General features: G+C 55.6%; 7 protein-coding genes across 7 annotated transcripts; 4 read left to right on the top strand and 3 right to left on the bottom strand.

Moving 5' to 3' along the window:
* The first annotated feature begins 7 nt into the window (after positions 1-7).
* On the top strand, positions 8-1,601 carry C8Q71DRAFT_738921 (ARM repeat-containing protein). The gene is made up of 7 exons (XM_047922684.1): positions 8-68; positions 149-300; positions 378-511; positions 569-747; positions 813-1,043; positions 1,099-1,330; positions 1,386-1,601. Exons 2-7 carry the CDS (start codon positions 153-155, stop codon positions 1,458-1,460), a joined length of 999 nt encoding a protein of 332 aa, XP_047783114.1. The 5' UTR covers positions 8-68; positions 149-152; the 3' UTR covers positions 1,461-1,601.
* Positions 1,602-2,764, bottom strand: C8Q71DRAFT_738925 (uncharacterized protein). The gene is made up of 3 exons (XM_047922685.1): positions 2,338-2,764; positions 2,232-2,283; positions 1,602-2,175 (listed from the first exon to the last, which is right to left on the bottom strand). The coding sequence occupies exons 1-3, from the start codon at positions 2,688-2,690 to the stop codon at positions 1,735-1,737; spliced, it is 846 nt and encodes a 281-aa protein (XP_047783115.1). The 5' UTR covers positions 2,691-2,764; the 3' UTR covers positions 1,602-1,734.
* An 891-nt stretch (positions 2,765-3,655) lies between these two features.
* Positions 3,656-5,532, bottom strand: C8Q71DRAFT_701115 (uncharacterized protein; the record flags this gene model as incomplete). Its single annotated transcript, XM_047920169.1, has 3 exons — positions 3,656-4,426; positions 4,474-4,655; positions 4,710-5,532. 3 exons carry the CDS (start codon positions 5,530-5,532, stop codon positions 3,656-3,658), a joined length of 1,776 nt encoding a protein of 591 aa, XP_047783116.1.
* A 1,133-nt stretch (positions 5,533-6,665) lies between these two features.
* On the top strand, positions 6,666-8,592 carry C8Q71DRAFT_349508 (uncharacterized protein). The gene is made up of 4 exons (XM_047917991.1): positions 6,666-6,889; positions 6,942-7,138; positions 7,187-7,409; positions 7,469-8,592. The coding sequence occupies exons 1-4, from the start codon at positions 6,811-6,813 to the stop codon at positions 8,413-8,415; spliced, it is 1,446 nt and encodes a 481-aa protein (XP_047783117.1). The 5' UTR covers positions 6,666-6,810; the 3' UTR covers positions 8,416-8,592.
* A 789-nt stretch (positions 8,593-9,381) lies between these two features.
* Positions 9,382-11,785, top strand: C8Q71DRAFT_738932 (uncharacterized protein). The gene is made up of 5 exons (XM_047922686.1): positions 9,382-9,469; positions 9,526-9,590; positions 9,646-10,051; positions 10,121-11,320; positions 11,372-11,785. The coding sequence occupies exons 2-5, from the start codon at positions 9,529-9,531 to the stop codon at positions 11,777-11,779; spliced, it is 2,076 nt and encodes a 691-aa protein (XP_047783118.1). The 5' UTR covers positions 9,382-9,469; positions 9,526-9,528; the 3' UTR covers positions 11,780-11,785.
* Positions 11,786-16,096: 4,311 nt separating this feature from the next.
* On the bottom strand, positions 16,097-16,818 carry C8Q71DRAFT_738937 (uncharacterized protein). Its single transcript, XM_047922687.1, has 2 exons — positions 16,746-16,818; positions 16,097-16,674 (listed from the first exon to the last, which is right to left on the bottom strand). The coding sequence occupies exons 1-2, from the start codon at positions 16,770-16,772 to the stop codon at positions 16,129-16,131; spliced, it is 573 nt and encodes a 190-aa protein (XP_047783119.1). The 5' UTR covers positions 16,773-16,818; the 3' UTR covers positions 16,097-16,128.
* Positions 16,819-17,176: 358 nt separating this feature from the next.
* Positions 17,177-18,652, top strand: C8Q71DRAFT_738941 (uncharacterized protein). The gene is given in 4 exon segments (XM_047922688.1): positions 17,177-17,624; positions 17,684-18,204; positions 18,219-18,294; positions 18,496-18,652. 3 exon segments carry the CDS (start codon positions 17,597-17,599, stop codon positions 18,222-18,224), a joined length of 555 nt encoding a protein of 184 aa, XP_047783120.1. The 5' UTR covers positions 17,177-17,596; the 3' UTR covers positions 18,225-18,294; positions 18,496-18,652.
* Positions 18,653-19,095: the final 443 nt, after the last annotated feature.

Here is a 19,095-nt window from a genome sequence, read left to right on the forward strand (position 1 = left end):
CCCCACAATCTAATCTCGTCACCCCGATCTCGTCCTCCGCCGCCACTTTCCCTGGCCACGGTAGATCTGTCAGTATCACTGCACAGTACGCTGTTTGCTACTCATTGTCTCTTGCTGTGATCTTCCTTCTAAGTCGTAAAACATATAGCGACATGGTACAGACAGACTCTGCCAAGCTCGCTGCGCTCGAGGCGACCCTACTGAACACCTCTGGAAACGTCCCGCTGCATAGCCGGTTTCGTGCGCTCTTCACGTTGAAGTCGCTCAGGACAGACGAGGCTATCAGGATTATCTCAAAAGGTAAATTGTAACTGCAAGCACATTCCGTCTGCTATGTAATTTTGTCAGGGGCGTCGCTCACTCGCTGACGATTCCAGGCTTCGCCGACGACAGTGCCTTGCTCAAACATGAGCTCGCCTACTGTCTCGGGCAAACGAAAAAACCCTTCGCCCTCCCCACGCTCGAAGCTGTCCTCGCAAACGAGTCAGAAGACCCCATGGTCCGGCACGAGGTGCGTCGCCTCACGCGTGCATCTGCTCATCGTAACTCACTACCAACACGGAAGTAGGCTGCCGAAGCGATGGGTGCCATATCCGCTCCGTCGAGTATCCCGGTACTCACGCAATACCTGAACGACTCGAACAGGAGCGTGCGCGAGACGTGCGAGATCGCGCTTGCGAAGATTGAGTGGGACAACTCGGAGGAGGGCAAGAAGCACTGGAGTAGTGCCGCGTCCTCATCAGACCAGTGCGTGTATTTCAGCTTCAGCTTCTCAGGACGATGTGGATCTCACTTCGGCACGGGCAATGTAGAGCTTACACCTCCATCGACCCCGCTCCGCCCTCTTCAAAACTCCTCTCCGGCAAGGCCGCACCGGAAGATACCTCCGATGAGGCTATCGCCAAGCTGAAAGACATCCTCCTCGACACGTCACGTCCTCTCTTTGAGCGATACCGGGCAATGTTTGCGCTTCGAAATATCGGCACCCCCGCTGCCGTCGACGCGCTCGCCTCCGGCTTCTCCGACGATAGCGCACTGTTCAAGTATGTGCGCTCCCCGATGGCCTTGCTCGCTTTCCACTGACATCTGCGTGTACAGACACGAGATTGCCTTCGTATTTGGCCAACTCCTCTCCGCCCACTCCGTCCCGTCCCTCCTCAAAGTGCTGCAGAACTCATCAGAGTCCGACATGGTCCGGCACGAAGCTGCAGAGGCCCTCGGGGGTATCGCCACGCCCGAAGTGCTTCCTCATCTGAAGGAGTGGTCACAGCGCGAGGACTCGCCACGCGTGGTCAAGGAGAGCTGTATCGTCGCGATCGATATGTGGGAGGTACGTGCGCTCCTCTGCATTCCAGATCTACGCGTCTAAAGACCCGCCTTGGCAGTACGAGAACTCTGGCGAGTTCCAATATGCAAATGGCCTGGGAGACGGCAACGCCGTGTCAGCTGTTGGTGCATGAGTCCTAGTTGTCATGGGCCGGGGCCATTCTGGTGCGTATGCGCCATTTATCGGCGGGATCGCGCATTTTGTAGCGTTAGGTTTGCTTGTTGTTTGCATGCTCGAAATATCACCGTTGTATTTTCAGATCGTCTCAACAAAGCTCTCGGGTGGAAGTTCGGCATTTCTCGAGCCAACGTCACTCGTTGCCAGATACACAGAATCTCTCACATAAGCCCGATCGCACTATCCTACACTCTACATCGTACAGGTCGTACCAGCTATGTGCCCCCCAATCACTCCTGGTCGAAAACGAGGCAGCGGACCTCAATCGACTCGCGCTGCGGCAGCTCCGACGGGGTCGTCGCGTCCAGGAACGCCGAATGCGGCGTTAGCCTCGCCCTGTCCACCTCCGAGTCGTAGCACTTGATGAGCGTGACCTCGTCGGGGGTCTGGTTCGACAGGTAGTACCACTTGTGGCCCGGGTTGTATTTCACGCCGAACGTGCTACCCTCGCGGTGCGGGTAGATGTGCCGCACGGAGACGAGGTCGTGCTCCGTATCGAGGTAGCGCCAGTCCGAAACCGCGAGCGGCTTGTGCGCCGCAGGGTGGTGGATCGGTCGCCAGACGTTGATGATACGCACGCGCCCCTGCAACAGGCGGTCCGCATCCTCTGCGAGGTGGTAGCGCACGCGTGCCACGGAGGCCTCGAACGTCTGGTCGATATGGACGCGTTCCTGAGTATGACATGTGAGTTCTATGTTGCATTCAGGAGTCTTCTGTAGATGCTTACTACTGGGCCACGCGCCAGTGCATTCCTGTCACTGTCGTCTGAAGGCTTCTTCCTGTGTCTCAATGTGAGCCTACAATGGTCCCAGGACGTCGAACGGCGAACATACCTAATGGTGTGGTCGAAAATGAAGATACGCTTCGCGCCCACCTCCTTCCTGAGCAACTCCTCGACCTCCTTGTAGTACACGTCCTGGATGCGGGCGTCGTCGTCGAACTCCTTCTCCACGCTCGGGTACTTAACGAACTGGAATCCGCTCGTGTCGATGGAGAACTCGGAGTCCCGCCCGCGCGCGTCATAGATCACGGCAGGATGCGGGTCGACGTCGAGGTTGTTCTTGGCCACGCCCTCAGGCGGGTCGTACACATACTGGTACGGCGCCTCTGTCGAGCCATCCAATGGGGCGTAGTAGTTCAGCGTAGTCTGAACGTCATGAGGGGTGAGAGTAGCAGCGGTCGCCATTTCCGTTATGCAGTTGAGACTTCGGTCCGTGCAGAGAACTGCTTGGTGTTGGTCAGGGTGACGTCGCAGCCACTCTTATATACCGACCTTGCTGAATTGCCGCGGGCCAGCCTTGGCTCGGTCAGCAGGTTCACACCGATAGTATATACACATAACGCCATAGCTTAGCGTGAGCGCGCCAGCTATCAGCCCTCCGGCCGCCAGAGAAGCTGTGTGTAGCACTGTCGTGCTCCCGGAGCTCCATGGCGCAACTTCGGCCACCGAGTCCTTCTGGACGTTGTGCTGAGTATAGTCTCCATATCTGCTGACTAAAGCAGCATCTGAATTGTTGGCAGGATCGGCGAGAACCGACGTTCGCGACTCATAATGCCAGGGAAGGAGTACAAAGTAGCCGGTGGACGCTGTGCTTGTTCAGCCAGAAGTGAATAAGCTACATACCGTTGGGAGCGCGCTACGCTCGGATCCGTCATACTCGGACTTTAGTTCCAACCATAAAGATGACTGAGGGCGGCCCAGAGCGATGTTCTCATACACTGTGTGCAACGCCTGACCCGGACCAAGAAAGAAATATCGTAGGCACAGCCATATGTCCGCACTCCGGGGTCACTCCGCCCGGGCCCTCCCATCATCCACTGCGCTCAAACCGTACTCTGCAGCTTTCGACATCCTTGAATATCGTGGCTAAGTGAAATTCGGACGTGCCCGACGGCGCCAGATAACTTGAGTTGTACGAAACGGACTCAACGATCGCTGCGGTCGTCACGCTTATAAGTTGTATATGCGGCGATTGGATGTACGCGGTAGATATACTGTCATAGCCATAGCAGTGATGACTCTAAAATTGATACAACATTAACACAAACGCAAGATCATACATTACAGGGTGCCTCGTGAATAGTACTCGCCAATCCAAACGTCACCGACATTGCACCTAGCAGGCTTCACGACGATGCTCCTGCCAGTAATCAGCCTTTGAGGTTCTCCGAAATCGAACCCAGCTGAGGCGCAATCGACACGGACGCGCTACCGGTTGGACTCCTGATGCGCTTACCCGGTCTCTCGTCTAGACTGATAGACTCTTCGGAGGATCTCTTGAGTTTCACCTGCTGGTCCATCGTCGTGTTTGAGTGCGCAAATTGATCCTCGATCTTCTTGTCCGGTATCCATTTGCCCTGCGACATCGTCTCGAACACGTCGAGAATCTTCGTGTGGTTCTCGAGAACAGGCTGAGCAGGCGCCTCCGAGATCGTCGGTCCAACTGCAGATACGACATTCCTTCGAGGGGGGAGAAGGCGGCTTCGGGAACGCTGGGGCTGACCCTGTCCCTCCTCCTTTTCCTCCTCGGGCGTCGCAGTTGGCAGTTGGGGCTTCAGCCACTTGTAGTGCTCCTTGCAGAGAGCTGATAGGTCGGTCAGGAGGCGATATAGGCCTGGCCCACTCTGGCCCGTAGACCCCGCTACGAGCTTGAAGGGAAGCGTGCCGTCTTGCATGAGCGCCAACTTCTCCTGACCGCCCACGGATATACCGTTCCGTGTTTTATTGGAGTGGTCATAGACAGCGTCGACACGCTTGAGTAGGGATTCGCGGTTATCGTCGGACTCGGTGTAATTCGTCTTGTGGAACCGCAGACACAACCAATGAAGGACGTGGATAAACGACTCCAGGTCGTGCCATACTGCATGCGGAAATACCCCGGGATGTGCGAGCAAGACGGCAGAGATGAACTGCCAAGTGCCCTGCGCGAGGTTTAGTCGTCTGTGACACGAGAACGACAAATACGCACCGAGCGAGTGTTCTGCACTTGCGGTAGTCCCAACTCGTCCTTGTACTTGCACAGACCCCAGTCGACAATCAGACCCAGCCACTCGATTTCCCCATCGTCATTACGATAGGGATACATCAAAAGGTTTGCTCTGCTGATGTCCCGATGTAGTACCTCGCCCTCTGTCCAGGCTTTCATATGTGCTAGCACGACAGGTTAGCAGGTGCGCAAGGATATGGAGTGAATGCTCGACACACCATATATGCAGCAATACATAGCAGACATCAATTCGAAGGAAGTTTCGTATTCCTCGAGCGGTTTACCGATCTCCTCCAGGATGATGCGGTACTGAATGAGCTTGGGCGGTGGGTCCGGGAAGAAATCTTGCGCGCGGGTGTGGTGCATGCCGCCTGTCGCATCAAGAACATCGCCAGCGGCAACTGGGGTTGCAATATATGGCACTTGCTTGCTGTGAAGACGCAAGTACACTTCACCTTCCGGATGATACGTCGGCGCGTCCAAGCGCCAGTACTCCTTGAGAAAGACAAGTCGATGCTCGGCTACGTCGTAGGCAATATAACCTCGTGTCCCGCGCCCGGTGGGGGAATCACTCATAAAGTATGGCTTCCCTACGAGGAATCCGCGCTCGCGACCCTCCGACAACTCGGAGTCCGCCCGGTCTTTCCTTCCTTCACTCAGTTCCGCCGTCGAAATCACGTCTTCCTCCGGAATCAGGACCTTGTAGATTGGCCAGCCCGCTGTCATCGTGGCTGTGTACTGAGTTTTGTGCCATGCTGAATCGAACTGGTCAATGCTGCGCATGACCTTGACCTCCGCCTCACTTGCCGGCACCACCGTGGGGTCTCGGCCTCTCTGCACGTCGTCCATGCAGGCGAACCGATAGAAGAAGGTATACAAGTGCTGTGGTTCTTCTGCAAAGTTGAACGGCTCGGACACGACGAGGCCGGCGCGGTCCCATCGAAGCAGCCATATGTGATCGAGGCAGATGAAGATCGTGAAGAAGTGAAGCAGGAACTGTTGCCGCAGAATCTCGGATATGTCGTGAGCCATTTGCTCCATAGTCTGCGCACCGCCTGTTGTGCCCAGTCGCAGGAGCGATGGTGCTGCATCTTGGTCCAGTTCTGCTGCAGCGGGGATGGAGACGATAGAACTAGCTGTCGAAGAGACCGATGTTTGGGATGTTGGCGGGGCTGTGGGGGTCGACGAGGCTGGAGCTGTCGGAGCTACCAGCCTCGACATTTCGGGCCCAGGTGTACCCGAAGTGGCCTCCGGTCGCGGTCCAGTCACCTCTATTGCTCGTGGTACCATCAAAGGAGAGTCGTCGACATCAGTTCTTGACTCGATCAAGAGACAGACCCACAACGGCGCGATCCCAGCTTCGCGCCCTTGATGTTTCTGTCGTTTTCGCTTTCGCTCCTCCTGGCCGTTCGTGACTGATGAGTTGATGGCATCCGCACTGCTCGGAGAGTCATCCTCAACAGAATAGACCGTCACGGTAGGCCCTGTGTGTTCTTTGGGGGCCATTCTTTCCGTACAATCGAGGCCCCGACGGGTGGGCGTATCCGTTGCTACTAATTTCCACGAACCCGCCCCCGCGGGGACCTGACTAAAGATATGGTTTGCCACATCACGCTACAACCGACTTTTGTCAGAGTATCCCATGAATCATTGACAAAAGAGGCACGCGTACTAGTTTGTCGTGCATAGGCCCAGGCTTCTGGTGCTGCGATCCGACAGAGTTACCAAGCGCGTCCATTGAAACGTCTCGAGGAAGATCTGGCCCAGGTAAGAACTCCAGCATGAATGTTTCCAGACTGATTAGGGCAATCTTGTGCTCCATTGTAGATACCCTAGACCTAGAGGTGCGATATCAAGACTCAATAAGCACGATTTCAATCTGGAGATAAAATCAACTTACTGTTTACCGATGTATATGGCTAATAAGACTCGCAACGTCAACGGCGAGCCTTAGGTTGGCGCCTGGGTCAATGACGGAAAGCGGTAAGTATGAGAAAATGAATACGGGATGTGGTCTGTCACGGGCCCTCGGAATGTGGACCGCGGTCGTAGCCTTTGTGTTTGAGGTGGCAAATGGTCAATCAACGGGAGTGGCTTGAACGTGTAGTGGCCAAGTCACGTGGTCGTTCCGAGTCGTGCGCGCCTCTGGCGACCACCTTGACTAGCCACCACTTATAAATTCTGAATTCATCATCATCATCATCATCATTGACTAGCCACCACTACTCAACCTCGCTCAACTGCCCTTGACCCGCCGAACACCGTTAAGCCAGTGCTTATCTAGAACACCCTGAGGCTATCTACTGCACAGGAACGGACATGGCGCAGTCTGCCGCGGCGGATTGCCGGATCCTCGTCATCTCTCCTAGTGCAGAACAAGCACGGCAGTTTGTAGAACGTACGTCTATCCTTCGCTCTCGAACTGTGCATGAAAGCGATGAACTTCCCAGGGGTACAGGGACTGTCTGGCAGTAGCACACCAACAGCTTCGTTTCCTGCTGAGAGCCCGAGCAATGTCTTTCCCTGGACGATCGTGAACAAATACTACACCGCCGACGTGCACTTTCAGACGAAGTCGTATAGCGAGTTCAGGATCCCTCACGCCGATGGTGTACCAGCAGTCGTATACGTTTGGGAGCACGGGCAGGTGTGTCCGCCGATTTACTGTGCTTCTGGTTGTCTGACACGTCTGCAGTCGTATAGGGATCATATCGAGGACATAGCGTCGAGGTTGAGAGACCACGATCCGGAGGTGTCCTTGGCAGTCCGTTTCTCAGACAGTACCCCGACGACATTGTCAGAAGAAGACGGCTTAGACGAGTTCCTCTCGTCCCATGGCTTTGAGTATGTCGAGGGAGACCGAGAGCCACGTCCGCCAACACAAGATGAGGGTAGACACACAGATGATGCCGACGCCGGTGAGTACTCATTCTGAATGACTACGCTCGTGCTTAGTACGTACATACTCGCATCCTAGGATTTCCGGGCCTCTCGCGCGTCCTTGACGCTCTGAGCACTATCATGTGGCCGTCGCTTGTTCAATCCGAGTCCACCCGCACCCGCAAGAGTCGTGCGAGGGAGCTGCTTGACTGGGCGCGGGACGAAGAGGGCGACGACGGCTTGCGTGCTCTTATCTCGGGTTCCGGTTCTGCGGGTGACGTATCGTTCTCCGACAGCCAGGTCGCTGGTTCCGAGCCCAGGAAGAGCCGAATGCAGCGCGAAATGGAGGAGCTTGAACAGTGGCTGGCGGACGAGGATAGGGCGCGCCAGGCGGTGGATGCGCAGGCATGGATGACGGTTGAGCGCGACGTGCCGCTGCCATCCTCCGCGTGGCAAGATATGCCGACGCCGAGCATCCGCACGCCTACAGCAGAAACGCCTACGTTCGGGTTTGACGACGACTTCACACACTTCGTGTCTGCGCCTTCGCCTGTTGTCTCAACACGGTCGCATAATTCCGGACTTGACGTGGACCATCTGCTGCCGCAGCATTCTGGCGCATCGTACCATTCGCTCGCGTCCGTGTCTGACTTCGGCGGCGAGGGCGAGCATACGTTCGTTTCGCACACGGACGATTCCGCTCTCCCAAGCGGTTACGAAGATGACCCACACCTTCCCTCGCGCGCAGAGGTCATGGCGACATCGCGTCGGATCTTCGGCTCTGTGGGCCCTGCCCAATCACCACCATCAACATTTGCGGCTCAAGCGTCCCCGCATGAGCCAGGCGAGTCCCATCCATTTGACCACGACGACGATGACGACTTCGAGATGTCCGCCTTCGATCTGTCGCGCGTCTTGAGCGCACTACAGGGTATGAAAGAGGAAATCGCCGGTATGACTGACGATGCGGATCGGAGGAAGGCGGCTGCCAGGGTCGCTCTGGGTCTGGTCTACGGCCTGCAGGTGGATGGAGCGGATGACTGAGAATGGTGGATGCGAGATGACGGACGTCGTGGTTATAGAGCACTCCGAATGTGGTAGGCGCATCAGGGTGATTTACGTTGTCCTGTTAGGGGTTGCATCTCGATACTCTCAAAAGGATCATTCATTACAGGAGCACGAGGGGAAATCGCAGAACAAACTAGCAACGAAATGACAACACTCGTCGTTGCATCAGCCGTTGAATCGATTTCATCTGAGGCGTAGTCAACGCGGACACGCCGCCGGCGGGACTCTGGACGCGCTTACACGATCCCTCATCCAAACTGATACACTCGTCCGCAAATCTCTTGTTAGCTTCTCTCGACTCTCGCCTGCTGGTCCATCGATGTCCTGAAATGTGTGAACTGATCCTCCGTCATCGACTGATCCACTTGCCGCGACTGGCGAGGAGGAAAATCCCGAATGCGTCGAGGCCCTCCGAATGCTTCTCGAGAGCGTGGTACGAAGGCGGTTCCTCTACCTTACCAGAGGGTGCCAGGCTGGACTGGCGCGAGCTGTTCCGCGTGCCACGCGGCGCGGTGCGGCTGTGTTTACGCATGTCTGTCTGTATGCATCTGGGTCGTCTGCGTCCCGCGGATCAATCGGTGACCTTGACTCGCGCGTCATATATCATATCCCACTTGACACTCTTTCTTCGCAACTTAGGGTAACATGAGCCCATTCAATCGATTCATGTTCGCAGTCAGGTCTCATATACATACCTCTCATTTTGCGTTCTATAGGTGGTATGCTCATATGGCACTCGAGCACCCAGTTGGCCAATGTGTGTATTAATTCAGTACCATATGCATTACTGTATTGCGAGAGGCAGCGAGGGGCAGCCCGGAGCCGGCCAATCTGCTTACGTAACCCAGTCTTCCTGAGGCATCTCACTTTCACTAACCACATATGTATGCGTAGTAGGGCCGTACTATTAGTTACTGTACTATGTATCGCTACATTACCTCCTCCTCCTCCTCCTCCTCCTCCTCCCGCTACTAAGGTCTGAATCTCGAAGACAACCGGAAATCAACGCCTCAATACACGTCTTGTCATCGTATGTGGCATAGATATTGACTCGTGCGTTTGACCCTAATATATGTAGCATGCTAGTGAATGGATTCGATATCATCGCCGCCGCTGCGTGAGGCAACGGTCGGTGCAGTTTCAGCACCACGGTATGTACCGTTTTCCCTTTGTTCTATTGACAGCTGCTGAGAATGTTCGTGAAAGACCTTGTCGTTTATTTGCTCTTCTCATCGGTGTTGATCGATATGAAGACCCTTATGGCCTGCACGGTGCCGTCAACGACGCAAAATTGTTGGCAAAATACTTCAAAGACACGTTCTCTGCGTGCAGTATCGAATTGCTGCTTGATAGCGACGCAACGAAGGCACGAATCACAATGACTCTGGATTCCTTCTTCATGGAGAACGATGACATCGCCACGGGAGATCTGATGGTCCTCTACTTCGCGTGTAATGGAAGTGAGGCTCAGAGTCGTGAAGGTCGCGACATACTGGTGCCGATGGTCTGTCCCTTTGATTTTGTCGGCGCAAATCCGGGCGCGACTGGCCTATCGGTTCAGGAGCTGACGCGGTGGCTTGGGGCGTTAGCCAAGAAGCGCGGCAACAATATTGTGCGTACTAACAGTACGCATTTGACGAGTGTCCTTCACTGACAAGGACCCCCCCCCCCAAACGTGCAGGTGCTCATATTGGATTGTTGTTATACAAAAACAACAACGTCCAAGGGCGGAGCACGCGTACGCTGTATTTTGCCACATGCGAATGCCGAGTCCCTTAACGAGCGCTACCGTGGTGGACTCGAGCTCGAAATCGATCCAACGTCCTCACATGTATTTCTGGGTGCTTGTCGTGCCACTGAGCAAGCAGAAGAGTGTGTGACTACGCTTCCGGGGTCACCTGCACATGGAGCGTTTACGTTGTCCCTCATCGACTTGCTGGTCGCGACCGGTGCTCATACGACGTACAAGGCGCTAATCTATAAGATTAGAGCGATGAGCCCTGACCAGCATCCCTGCTGCATTGGCTTGCACAGGGACCGCTACGTTTGGGGGTCAGCATGCCCGGAGTCCAGCAGCGATGCTTTGTACGACGTACGAAAAGTCGACGCAGAATTCTACGTCTCTTGTCGTCATCTTCACGGCGTGGTGCTCGGAAGTGCCTTCGACATCATCTCCGAACACTCCCCCGATATACGCTATGGCGAGGTTGTGGTCGTTGATTTTCGAGCAGACCGAGAAGACGAATTCTGCGTTTGCAAAGCACGACTGCATGACTTCGCCATCCCGCCGTCTGGCACAATCGCACGACTACAAGCAGAGCAACAGTATAAACCCAAGGTCTTTACCGCCGACCAGATGGCTCCTAGGTTCCTCACCGGGCTACCTCTTGTCAGCAACACAATCATCGCACAGGGTACCTTGGCGGCATCGGACATCTCTGTAGCTCTCACGAGATTTTCGAGAGTCAACATCACGCGTCATGACCCATTCTTTCTGCGTTACGGAAATACGGTAGTGACCGTCGAGTGGACCGACCCCGAATCTATGGCAAGCGTCCTCGGAGACATTGCCAGATTCACCTACTACCTATACCTGGTACCCCATCTTGCTCCCGATTGGAATGTGGAGGTGAAGCTACAGCGACATTGCTACGCACCCGAAATAATGGGGCCAAGCGTGTGGAAGGTTTCAGAGCCAAAAAACTACTTCACAGGCCCATGGGAGATTGTCCAAGCAGGCGTTCCCAGTGTAACCCTCGCTGTCACGGAGGCTCGATTCGAATATGGACCTGATCTCTATGCGGTGGAGATCGAGAATAGATCAGCGGTGGATCTGTATTTATGGGCATACGTCTTCGATCCCGAGGAGTATTCGATCAAGGTGCGTTCCAAGTTACCTCCATCGAGTCATAATCATTGAGGATCATAACAGAAATGTTACGAAGGGCCTGAAAGCGAGAATGACGATCCTCCTTTCCCTGGCCTACAGTCATATGACGGAGCACGAAGGCAGTTCCGGAGACAGGGTGTCCATAACCCAGCCCTCGAGCCCATTATGCTTGGGATCCATGGTCGGAATCGGCAGCAGACCTACTTTCTCAAAATTTTCGCGGCAACTTGTCCAGCCGATATGAAGGGTATCAAACAGGAATCAATTCAATCAGTACATAGGTGCTTTCCACCCGATCGAACGCGCGGTGAAGACGCGATCCCATCGAACACGACTCGGCATGCAGGAAGATTTCCTATTGCCGATCAATGGAAGTGTTGGCTGTATGCGTTAACAGTGGAGAAGAAGAGACGGATGCGTAGTGCTCAACCCCAAGAGAACCATTCTTGAACGCCGGCAATGTACAATATAATATTGAGGTTGAAACGAGCTAGTATACCGCTAGTGATTGGTTAGCGTATGAGATTACCTCTCTCTTGTGTTGTCTAGTTGGTTCTGGCTATAACTTGAAGTGTGGCCACCGGCGAACACGCCGTGATTGAAATATTGAAGATTCGCATACAACGCGGTCTAACAGTCACGTGACCGATCCAATAAGTAGGCGCCTCGGGCGACATCAGGAAACGGTGTGTCTCGCGGAACAGGATGTGCCTCAGTAAACGAGAGTCCGAGATATTGGACTCTCAGATCGAAGCCCGAGAGATCGGAACCCTCAGCCGAGACTAATTCTCAGGAGACTCACTCACCTGTGAGACGTATTCTCAGCATCGGGACAGAATCTCATCAAATGCATTTCATGAGTCCAATTCTCGGCGATGACGTATTGTTCCAATCACTGGTGTGAGGGAAGTGCCATTCCGACCTACTAACCTATCCACACTTTACCGACAGTACGAGTTCGACTGGGACGAGTTCCAGATGTCCGCTTTCGATCTGCCGCGCCCCTTAAGTACACTCCAAGGTATGCAAGAGGGAATCGCTGGTATGACAGACGATGTGGATAGTGCCATCCGCTGCAGTGGAACGGAGGAAGGCAGCGGCCAGGGTTGCTTGAGAGGTAGATGTGAGTATGTTCGAACAGCAAATGAAGACGCAATGTGGTTGTTATCATCCACGTAGGCGTTTCGACAAGGCGCGTGGTGGATTCTATTGTTGAATGGATCTGGCTCTATCAACCAGTGACTCCTTGACCGTGGTAGTCCGACAGATATCCTGTTATTGTCCTGCATCCTTTAATTGTCCTAGATGTACAACGGATCACTGAGACCAGTACTTGCTGTCAGCAGCATAACACAAATCCACCAATTGGAGACATGGATTCGGATGCTAGCCGCGTCGGCAAGTCCTGCCACCTTATCACAGCTAGTAGTGTGTTGAAGCAACAAGAGAGGTCTTCTCAAGTACGAGGCACCGGTCAGGAGTGATGAAAAGTGCGCGTTTACGCAGTCAATAAGGTTCTCGAAGTAGGCAGAACATGCAGGAGGCAATTCGACCGCTGTCTGAGTGAAGGTGGATTCAGGTCCTGAGGTAATGACGGACTACAAGGTACCCACAAGTACCATTCGGGGATACTGTCGACGCAGGGCTTTCTCTTGCATTGAATGCATATAGCTGTCAGACATTTTGATTCCTAAGACTCATATGAGCGTACTATGCAGAATGAGAAATGCACGAGACCTGATTGCAAGCGAGGTCAGCCATCGATTTCATGAGCTCGTGTTATACTACAAAGAAAGAGGTCAAGGGGGATATGACCATCAAGCTTGCCAATTGAATACGAAGATGCGGACGAGCCGAATGTGTGCAGACAGTCATGCGCGAACGCACCCATGCCGCGCGACACGCGGAACAGCTAGCTCGCGCCAATCCAGTTGGAGCCTCAGCCTGGCACCCTGTACCACAGCAGCGCGCGCGTGTCCAACACGGCCGCGACGACACCGAGGATTTCGACATACGGGTTCGTCTGTCGAGCGAGCAGGCCCGTGAGCGCCGTGCGCAGACGATTGCCCGGGGGGGCGAGACGTACCCATATCGAAGCCCACGCGCTCCGCCGCGGCGCGGAGCTGTTCTAAGTAGGAGTTCCCGCCGCTCCTCGTCTACGAGCTTCATCACCTCTTCTTCCAGTGAAGAAGACTGCGCACGCTCCTCCTCGAGGGCCGCGATCCTCTTCATGGCCGCGCGTAGGTTCTCCTCCCCACGTGCGTGTCTGGCCGTCTCGTGCCTCGCGCGGCGCGCTCCCGCTTCTATGCGTCCAGCTCTGCGGCGCGTGCAAGGCCTTCAGTGTATTGGATCTGAAGCTCGCTGAGCTCCAGCCTCCCGCCCCTTCTTACTCATCTCCGCCTGGAGGCAACCTTGTCCTTCTCAAGCGTGACGCACTCGCGGCCGCAGACTCACATGATTCGCGCGTTTCTCGGCCTTGGATCTGAATTCAAGTTCCGCGAGTACGCCCTGCAGGAATGTTTGCCAGTCATTTCGGTGTCATCACTCACGGCTCACCCCGAGGGAGAGTGAAGCACTTACACGGAACGAAGTCTGAATTTCACATTGGCACACGGACTCTAGATCGACTACAGTGACCACATACAGTCTCGCAGAATTTTGCGGTGTAGATGCGACGGGTTCGTCCCAGACTCTCCGAAAGAAAACATATTCGCAGGAACATGCAAGGGAAATCTCTAGGCAGAGAAAGAGGGACTGCACAAGGCAGTGCTCGATTCAGGACGCGTTATCAATGTCGTTCCGCAGAGAACGTACGTGAACTTGGTTGAACGCAATCGTTGTTCGCGTGATCCTCGATATATCAATTAGTCGGGCACACATACTCAGAAGGGGGGAACTCACAACGGTCGAGGCCCATCAGCAATGTAGAGGCTAGCGCTGCTGCGGCGCCCACAGTAGCAGTCCATATGACATTCATAAACAAAGCGGGAAACACGAGGCCACTACATACTGGATGCCTTCCCGCAGGCTTTTCAGTGATTCTAAATGCATGCGCGGGCCTTGAATCTTATGGTTAAGGAATGTTTATCTGCAGTGCGCCTCCGTAGCTCCACTCAAAATCCATGGATACTACCTTGCGGAGTTCAAATGATGCCGCGCTGCCGTGGTGGCACAACGTTACCGTCGCGTAACTTAAGACACTCAGGCTGGCTGTGGCCGCTGTGCGAATGTGTCTGTATATTTTCAAGCATAGATATCTCACTGACTCGCATGTTCCATGGGCGAGGCTTGTCTGCTGTCATTGTCGAGCTAGACCGCTGCGAGACGGCTTCGTCGAGCGAATATGCTACGAGGTACCCTCGTCGCGTGGACTCGGACATGCTAGTATGAGACGGCTTCGTCAGACGAGCACACTACACGACGGAAGTACGCTACAAGACGGTATCATCGCTCGAAGCGACTCGTCACGTAGAAACGTCATCACTCAGAGGAGGCATTACATAGAAGTGGCATCGCGCACAGGCGGCATCGGGGCGGGTCTCCAGGGTAGCGCGTAGGTCAAGGGTATATGGCATAGTTTGCATGCAGGTCCTGGCGGTGCACTTGGCACGGCAAACCCAGAGCCCAGAACCGTACGGCAGTGTTATCACATAGTTTCGTTGAGCAGGCTTCTGTGTTGTCGAGGGGGCACTAACCAACGCCCCTCTGTCGACACCATCGACGGGTTATGTAAGCGCCGTCTTCTGACCATCGGGCCGGCGCCCATCCACTCAATATCCCCACAATTCCCGCTTGTTTTCGTGCGAATACGGCGCAGAGCACAGTCGGGGTGCGACGCGCGGGCGCGACGGTAAGATCCAAATCTCGTCGGAGGCTCAAACTCAACTTTACGGACGTGTTTTGTACCTAGAAGGGGGGGTCCCACCCCCCTTCTAAATGAGCTGTTTAGAAGAGAGGTGTATTGATCCGAAGCAACGGTACACACGAGATGCCGACTTGCCGCAGAGATTTACAGTGCGAATTTAGGATAGAACGCGCTGTAAACCTCTGCGGGAAGGCATCCACTGGATGACTATCCGTAAGGCTTTAGATGCAATCTAAGGGCTACAAATGCTAAATTGGCTGTTCTAAAGACGAACACTGACCGTCGTAAAGCTGTTGAGTTTGAATTCGTCCACACTCCGACATCACAAAAGGCATAGTACGAAGCAAGCCGCACGGCATGTACTGAATCAAGATCTGGGAAATATATTTCCGAGCGCGTAGCCATGATTTAGCACTTCACACATCAGTAGAAGTCCGATTTTGCTAACCGTTGCTAACCGTTGCTGACACGCTGACGGATGCTAACGCAAAAGCGTTACTGACCGTCAGCGTGTCACTCAACGCTCACATTCGTCAGTCGTTAGCAAAAGGCGCATTTTGCTAACGGCTCGTGATATGTAGCTGCTGACACGCTTACTGGAGTCTCACAGAATTTTCGTGTACCGGGGCTTGCATCATGATGCCCACGAACCATAGCAATGCCATTTTCTACATACTATCTAGCTGTCTATTGAGTGCTATCGCTACTGGCTCGCTTTGGAGAACTTCACTGCCGGCGTTGGCGGTGAACGCGAGTTTACCTACCGCGGGGTTACATGTGGGGGTTGGTGCATCTGCACCCACCCCCGCCATTCTCTCGCCCTCGAGTCCCCATTCGTCCGCTCACGCCCTCCCATTCCGACCCTCCCCGCTCACTCCCCCTCGCGCCCGCCCGTTCTTGCCGCGTGCCGGCCCTGCCCACCGCTGCTGACCCGTCAGTGCCCAGTCCTCCGCGTGCCCTCGCCCGTTCTTCCGTCACGCACGCGTGGTCCGTTTGTCGGTTGCGTTTGCGTGCTGGGCATTCGCCCGGCGTGCTCGTCGTTGCCATGCATGTCGTCGTCGCCTGCGTGTGCCCGCCCACCTGCGTGTGTTCGTCGGCCATGTTTGCGTGCTCGCTGGTTGGCGTGTACGCTGTCTGCTGGTTGTCCGCTCAGTGTGTGCGCTGACCGCTCGTCGGCCATGTTTGCGTAGTAGGCATTCGCCCTCCACGCTCGCAGTCGGCGTGTGTTGTGCGTGCCCCGGCCCTCAGGCCCAACGTCACCATCGCCGGTCTTCTGCTCACGCGCGTGGGGTCCGTTCGTCGGCCGTGCTTGCGTGCTGGGCATTCGCCGAGTGCACTTGCAGTCAGTGTGTGTGCCGTCGCCCGTCGCTTGCCCGTGTTCCGCGCGGGGGGTCTGCTTGTTGATTGCGCTCCGACCATACTCGGTCTTTGCCCAGTGTACCCGTATCTGTCGGCTACGTTTGCACGTGCGGCATTTGCCCTGCGTACTCGTCATCGCCAGGTGCTCGCGTGTTATCGCGCTCGAGACTAGAGGGCAGGGCTTGTACTCACCTGTCCTTGCCCTCGAGCTGTCCCCATCGCCCTGTGGCGCTTCCGAACGCCCTTCTTGCAGGCCGCGGTGGTACTTGCACCGGCATCGAGGGTGGCACACCTTGCACGACGGGTCTGCACGCGCACGGCGGGTGAGTTAGCATCGCCTCCCAGACGACCGCGTGAGGCGGAGGCGGCGCGTGCAGGAAGGGCAGTGTTGTGCGCGGGGTACGCTGGGATGGCGTGGCAGCGTGTCGGTCGAGCTCCAGCTCGCGAGCGTGTGGGTGCTCCGCGCGGGCGGCGATCTGGTCGAGGGAGAGCGTGCGCGACAGGGTGCGCGCGTCGAGGGAAAGATAGCTAACGAGAGGAAGGACGTGGCCGCCGGCGCTTAGGCGGTTTAGGGCAAGTCACTGTGGCACTTGCGCGTCCCGGTGCAGCTGCGACTCGGCGTTGTGGCACTGTGTCCTCACTAGCTCGACCTCATGTTCCCCGTCGCGCCAAGCGCGTCCATCTCACTCTCCATGTCCTTGTTCTCTGGCGAGAGCTCGAGGCACTCCGGCCACTCCGGCATGCAGCCCGCGCCGCTCGCGCTCGCGATCCTCGACCGCCACGCGGGCCTCCCGACGTCGACGCTCACGTCCAGCTTCGAGCCTCAAAACCGTGTCTCTCCCCCTCGCTGCTGGCTTTCTGCTACTCTCCTGCGCTCGTCGCCTGCAACAGTCAATGTGCGCGCTCAAGAACATGCTCTCATCGAGCTTCGTCATCATCTGGCAGAGCCTTGCCGCCGACTCACTCCCACCCTCTTGTGTCCACACTTGGGTAGTCTCCACCTCGCTGTCTCTTGATTCCCGCTCTCTGCAGAGTTGTTCTGGATGCGAATATATGCTGTAATAGCTCCTTGTACGTGCCAAAGATCACTATCCTCGAGCTGCTCCCGATGACATCTCTTTCATACCAAGGCTCCCCAATTAGCATCGCCATGTTCCTGCAGCCCGATGTCTGCCCCATACTCGAGACGTTCGTCTTCGACTGCGGCGAGAAGCTGCTCAATGCACGCTCCCCACCACTGCCATCCCTCTATTCGACTCCCGCTTTCCCAGCCTCCAGCACGCACTCACCCACCTTCTCCGCACCACCCATGCCCTCGCGGAACGCGCTCGAGCCCGAGCTACACACGCCCAACTGCACACTCCGCCGCATCAGCATCCGCGGGATGGGCATCTCGCGCCTGTACCCGAACCGGCCGAGCCACGCGCAAGACCACTTACCCTCACTCCTGCGGCACCACACGCTCTTCCCCACACTCGAGACCGTGCACACGGTCGGCTTCCTCGTTGACGCGTGCACGGACCAGTTCGCAGGGAGATCTTCATCTGGTGGACGGAGAAGTTCGAGGAGCAATACACCGACCCTGCGGACAGCAAGCAGGAGATCGTCGCGGAGGATCACGCGAGCCTGGTACACAAGAGCGACACGGAGGAGGTAAAATAAGGGAGGTAAAATAAGAATGGCAAGCCCAATCGGGCGTGAAGCACGGGTTTGAGAAGGAGGGAAGGAAACACTACCAACTGGTGAGTATCCCGCACGCTCCTTCAAATTTACCGCCTACGGTCGTCGGTGACTCGCTTGATATCCTTCGCTCACCCACTTGCCCACACGATCGCACGGACGCCCGCGCGCGATTGTACATCTGCACGCTCGGCCCCATCTTTGTACGCTCATCCGCACGGTCACTCGCCCACCGGTGGTCGACTCAACCGCAAACCCACCCGTGGACCCACGAACCCGCGTTACCCGCGTGCAACCCGTGCCCACTGCGGTGGGTCTTTACCCGGGCGGGTGCGTTTCTTAGGTTTAGTTGTATTACATACAGTACTAGTACTACACAATGTGTAGCATACATCGAAAATGAAATCTATTGCCAGAAATATTGAGCACAGAACCGGAGAATGGGAGCTGCAGCAGTGATGCTTGCTGAGGATTGTGTGAACGGTTATGGCTACGTAACGACTATCTAGCGACGCGATTGCCGCATCTTCCCAACCTTCTAAAATGCGACGGGTCTTGCTAACGAGTGATACGCTGACGCTATGTAAAATCGGAATTTTAGCAACCGTTACGGCCCGTCACAGCCCGTAACCGAAATCGGACAAGTTCTGATGCATATGCTTAGAACAGCCCTAAAGGCACAAGTTTAGCTCGGGGGGGTACCCCCCCCGAGCTAAATCTCGGTGGTGGTGTAGCACTGCTATCCTAGAGCAACTCGAACATTTCCATATTAGGCGTAGACAGTGCGGGCGATATTGCAGGCGATGTATGAGGAGACGAGTACCGCGCGTTGGGCAACATGGATGTAGAGCCTGGACTGCCA

Source organism: Rhodofomes roseus (genome assembly GCF_022264815.1).
Source record: "Rhodofomes roseus strain CIRM-BRFM 1785 chromosome Unknown C8Q71scaffold_3, whole genome shotgun sequence".
In the NCBI taxonomy this organism is placed as follows: Eukaryota; Fungi; Basidiomycota; class Agaricomycetes; order Polyporales; family Fomitopsidaceae; genus Rhodofomes; species Rhodofomes roseus.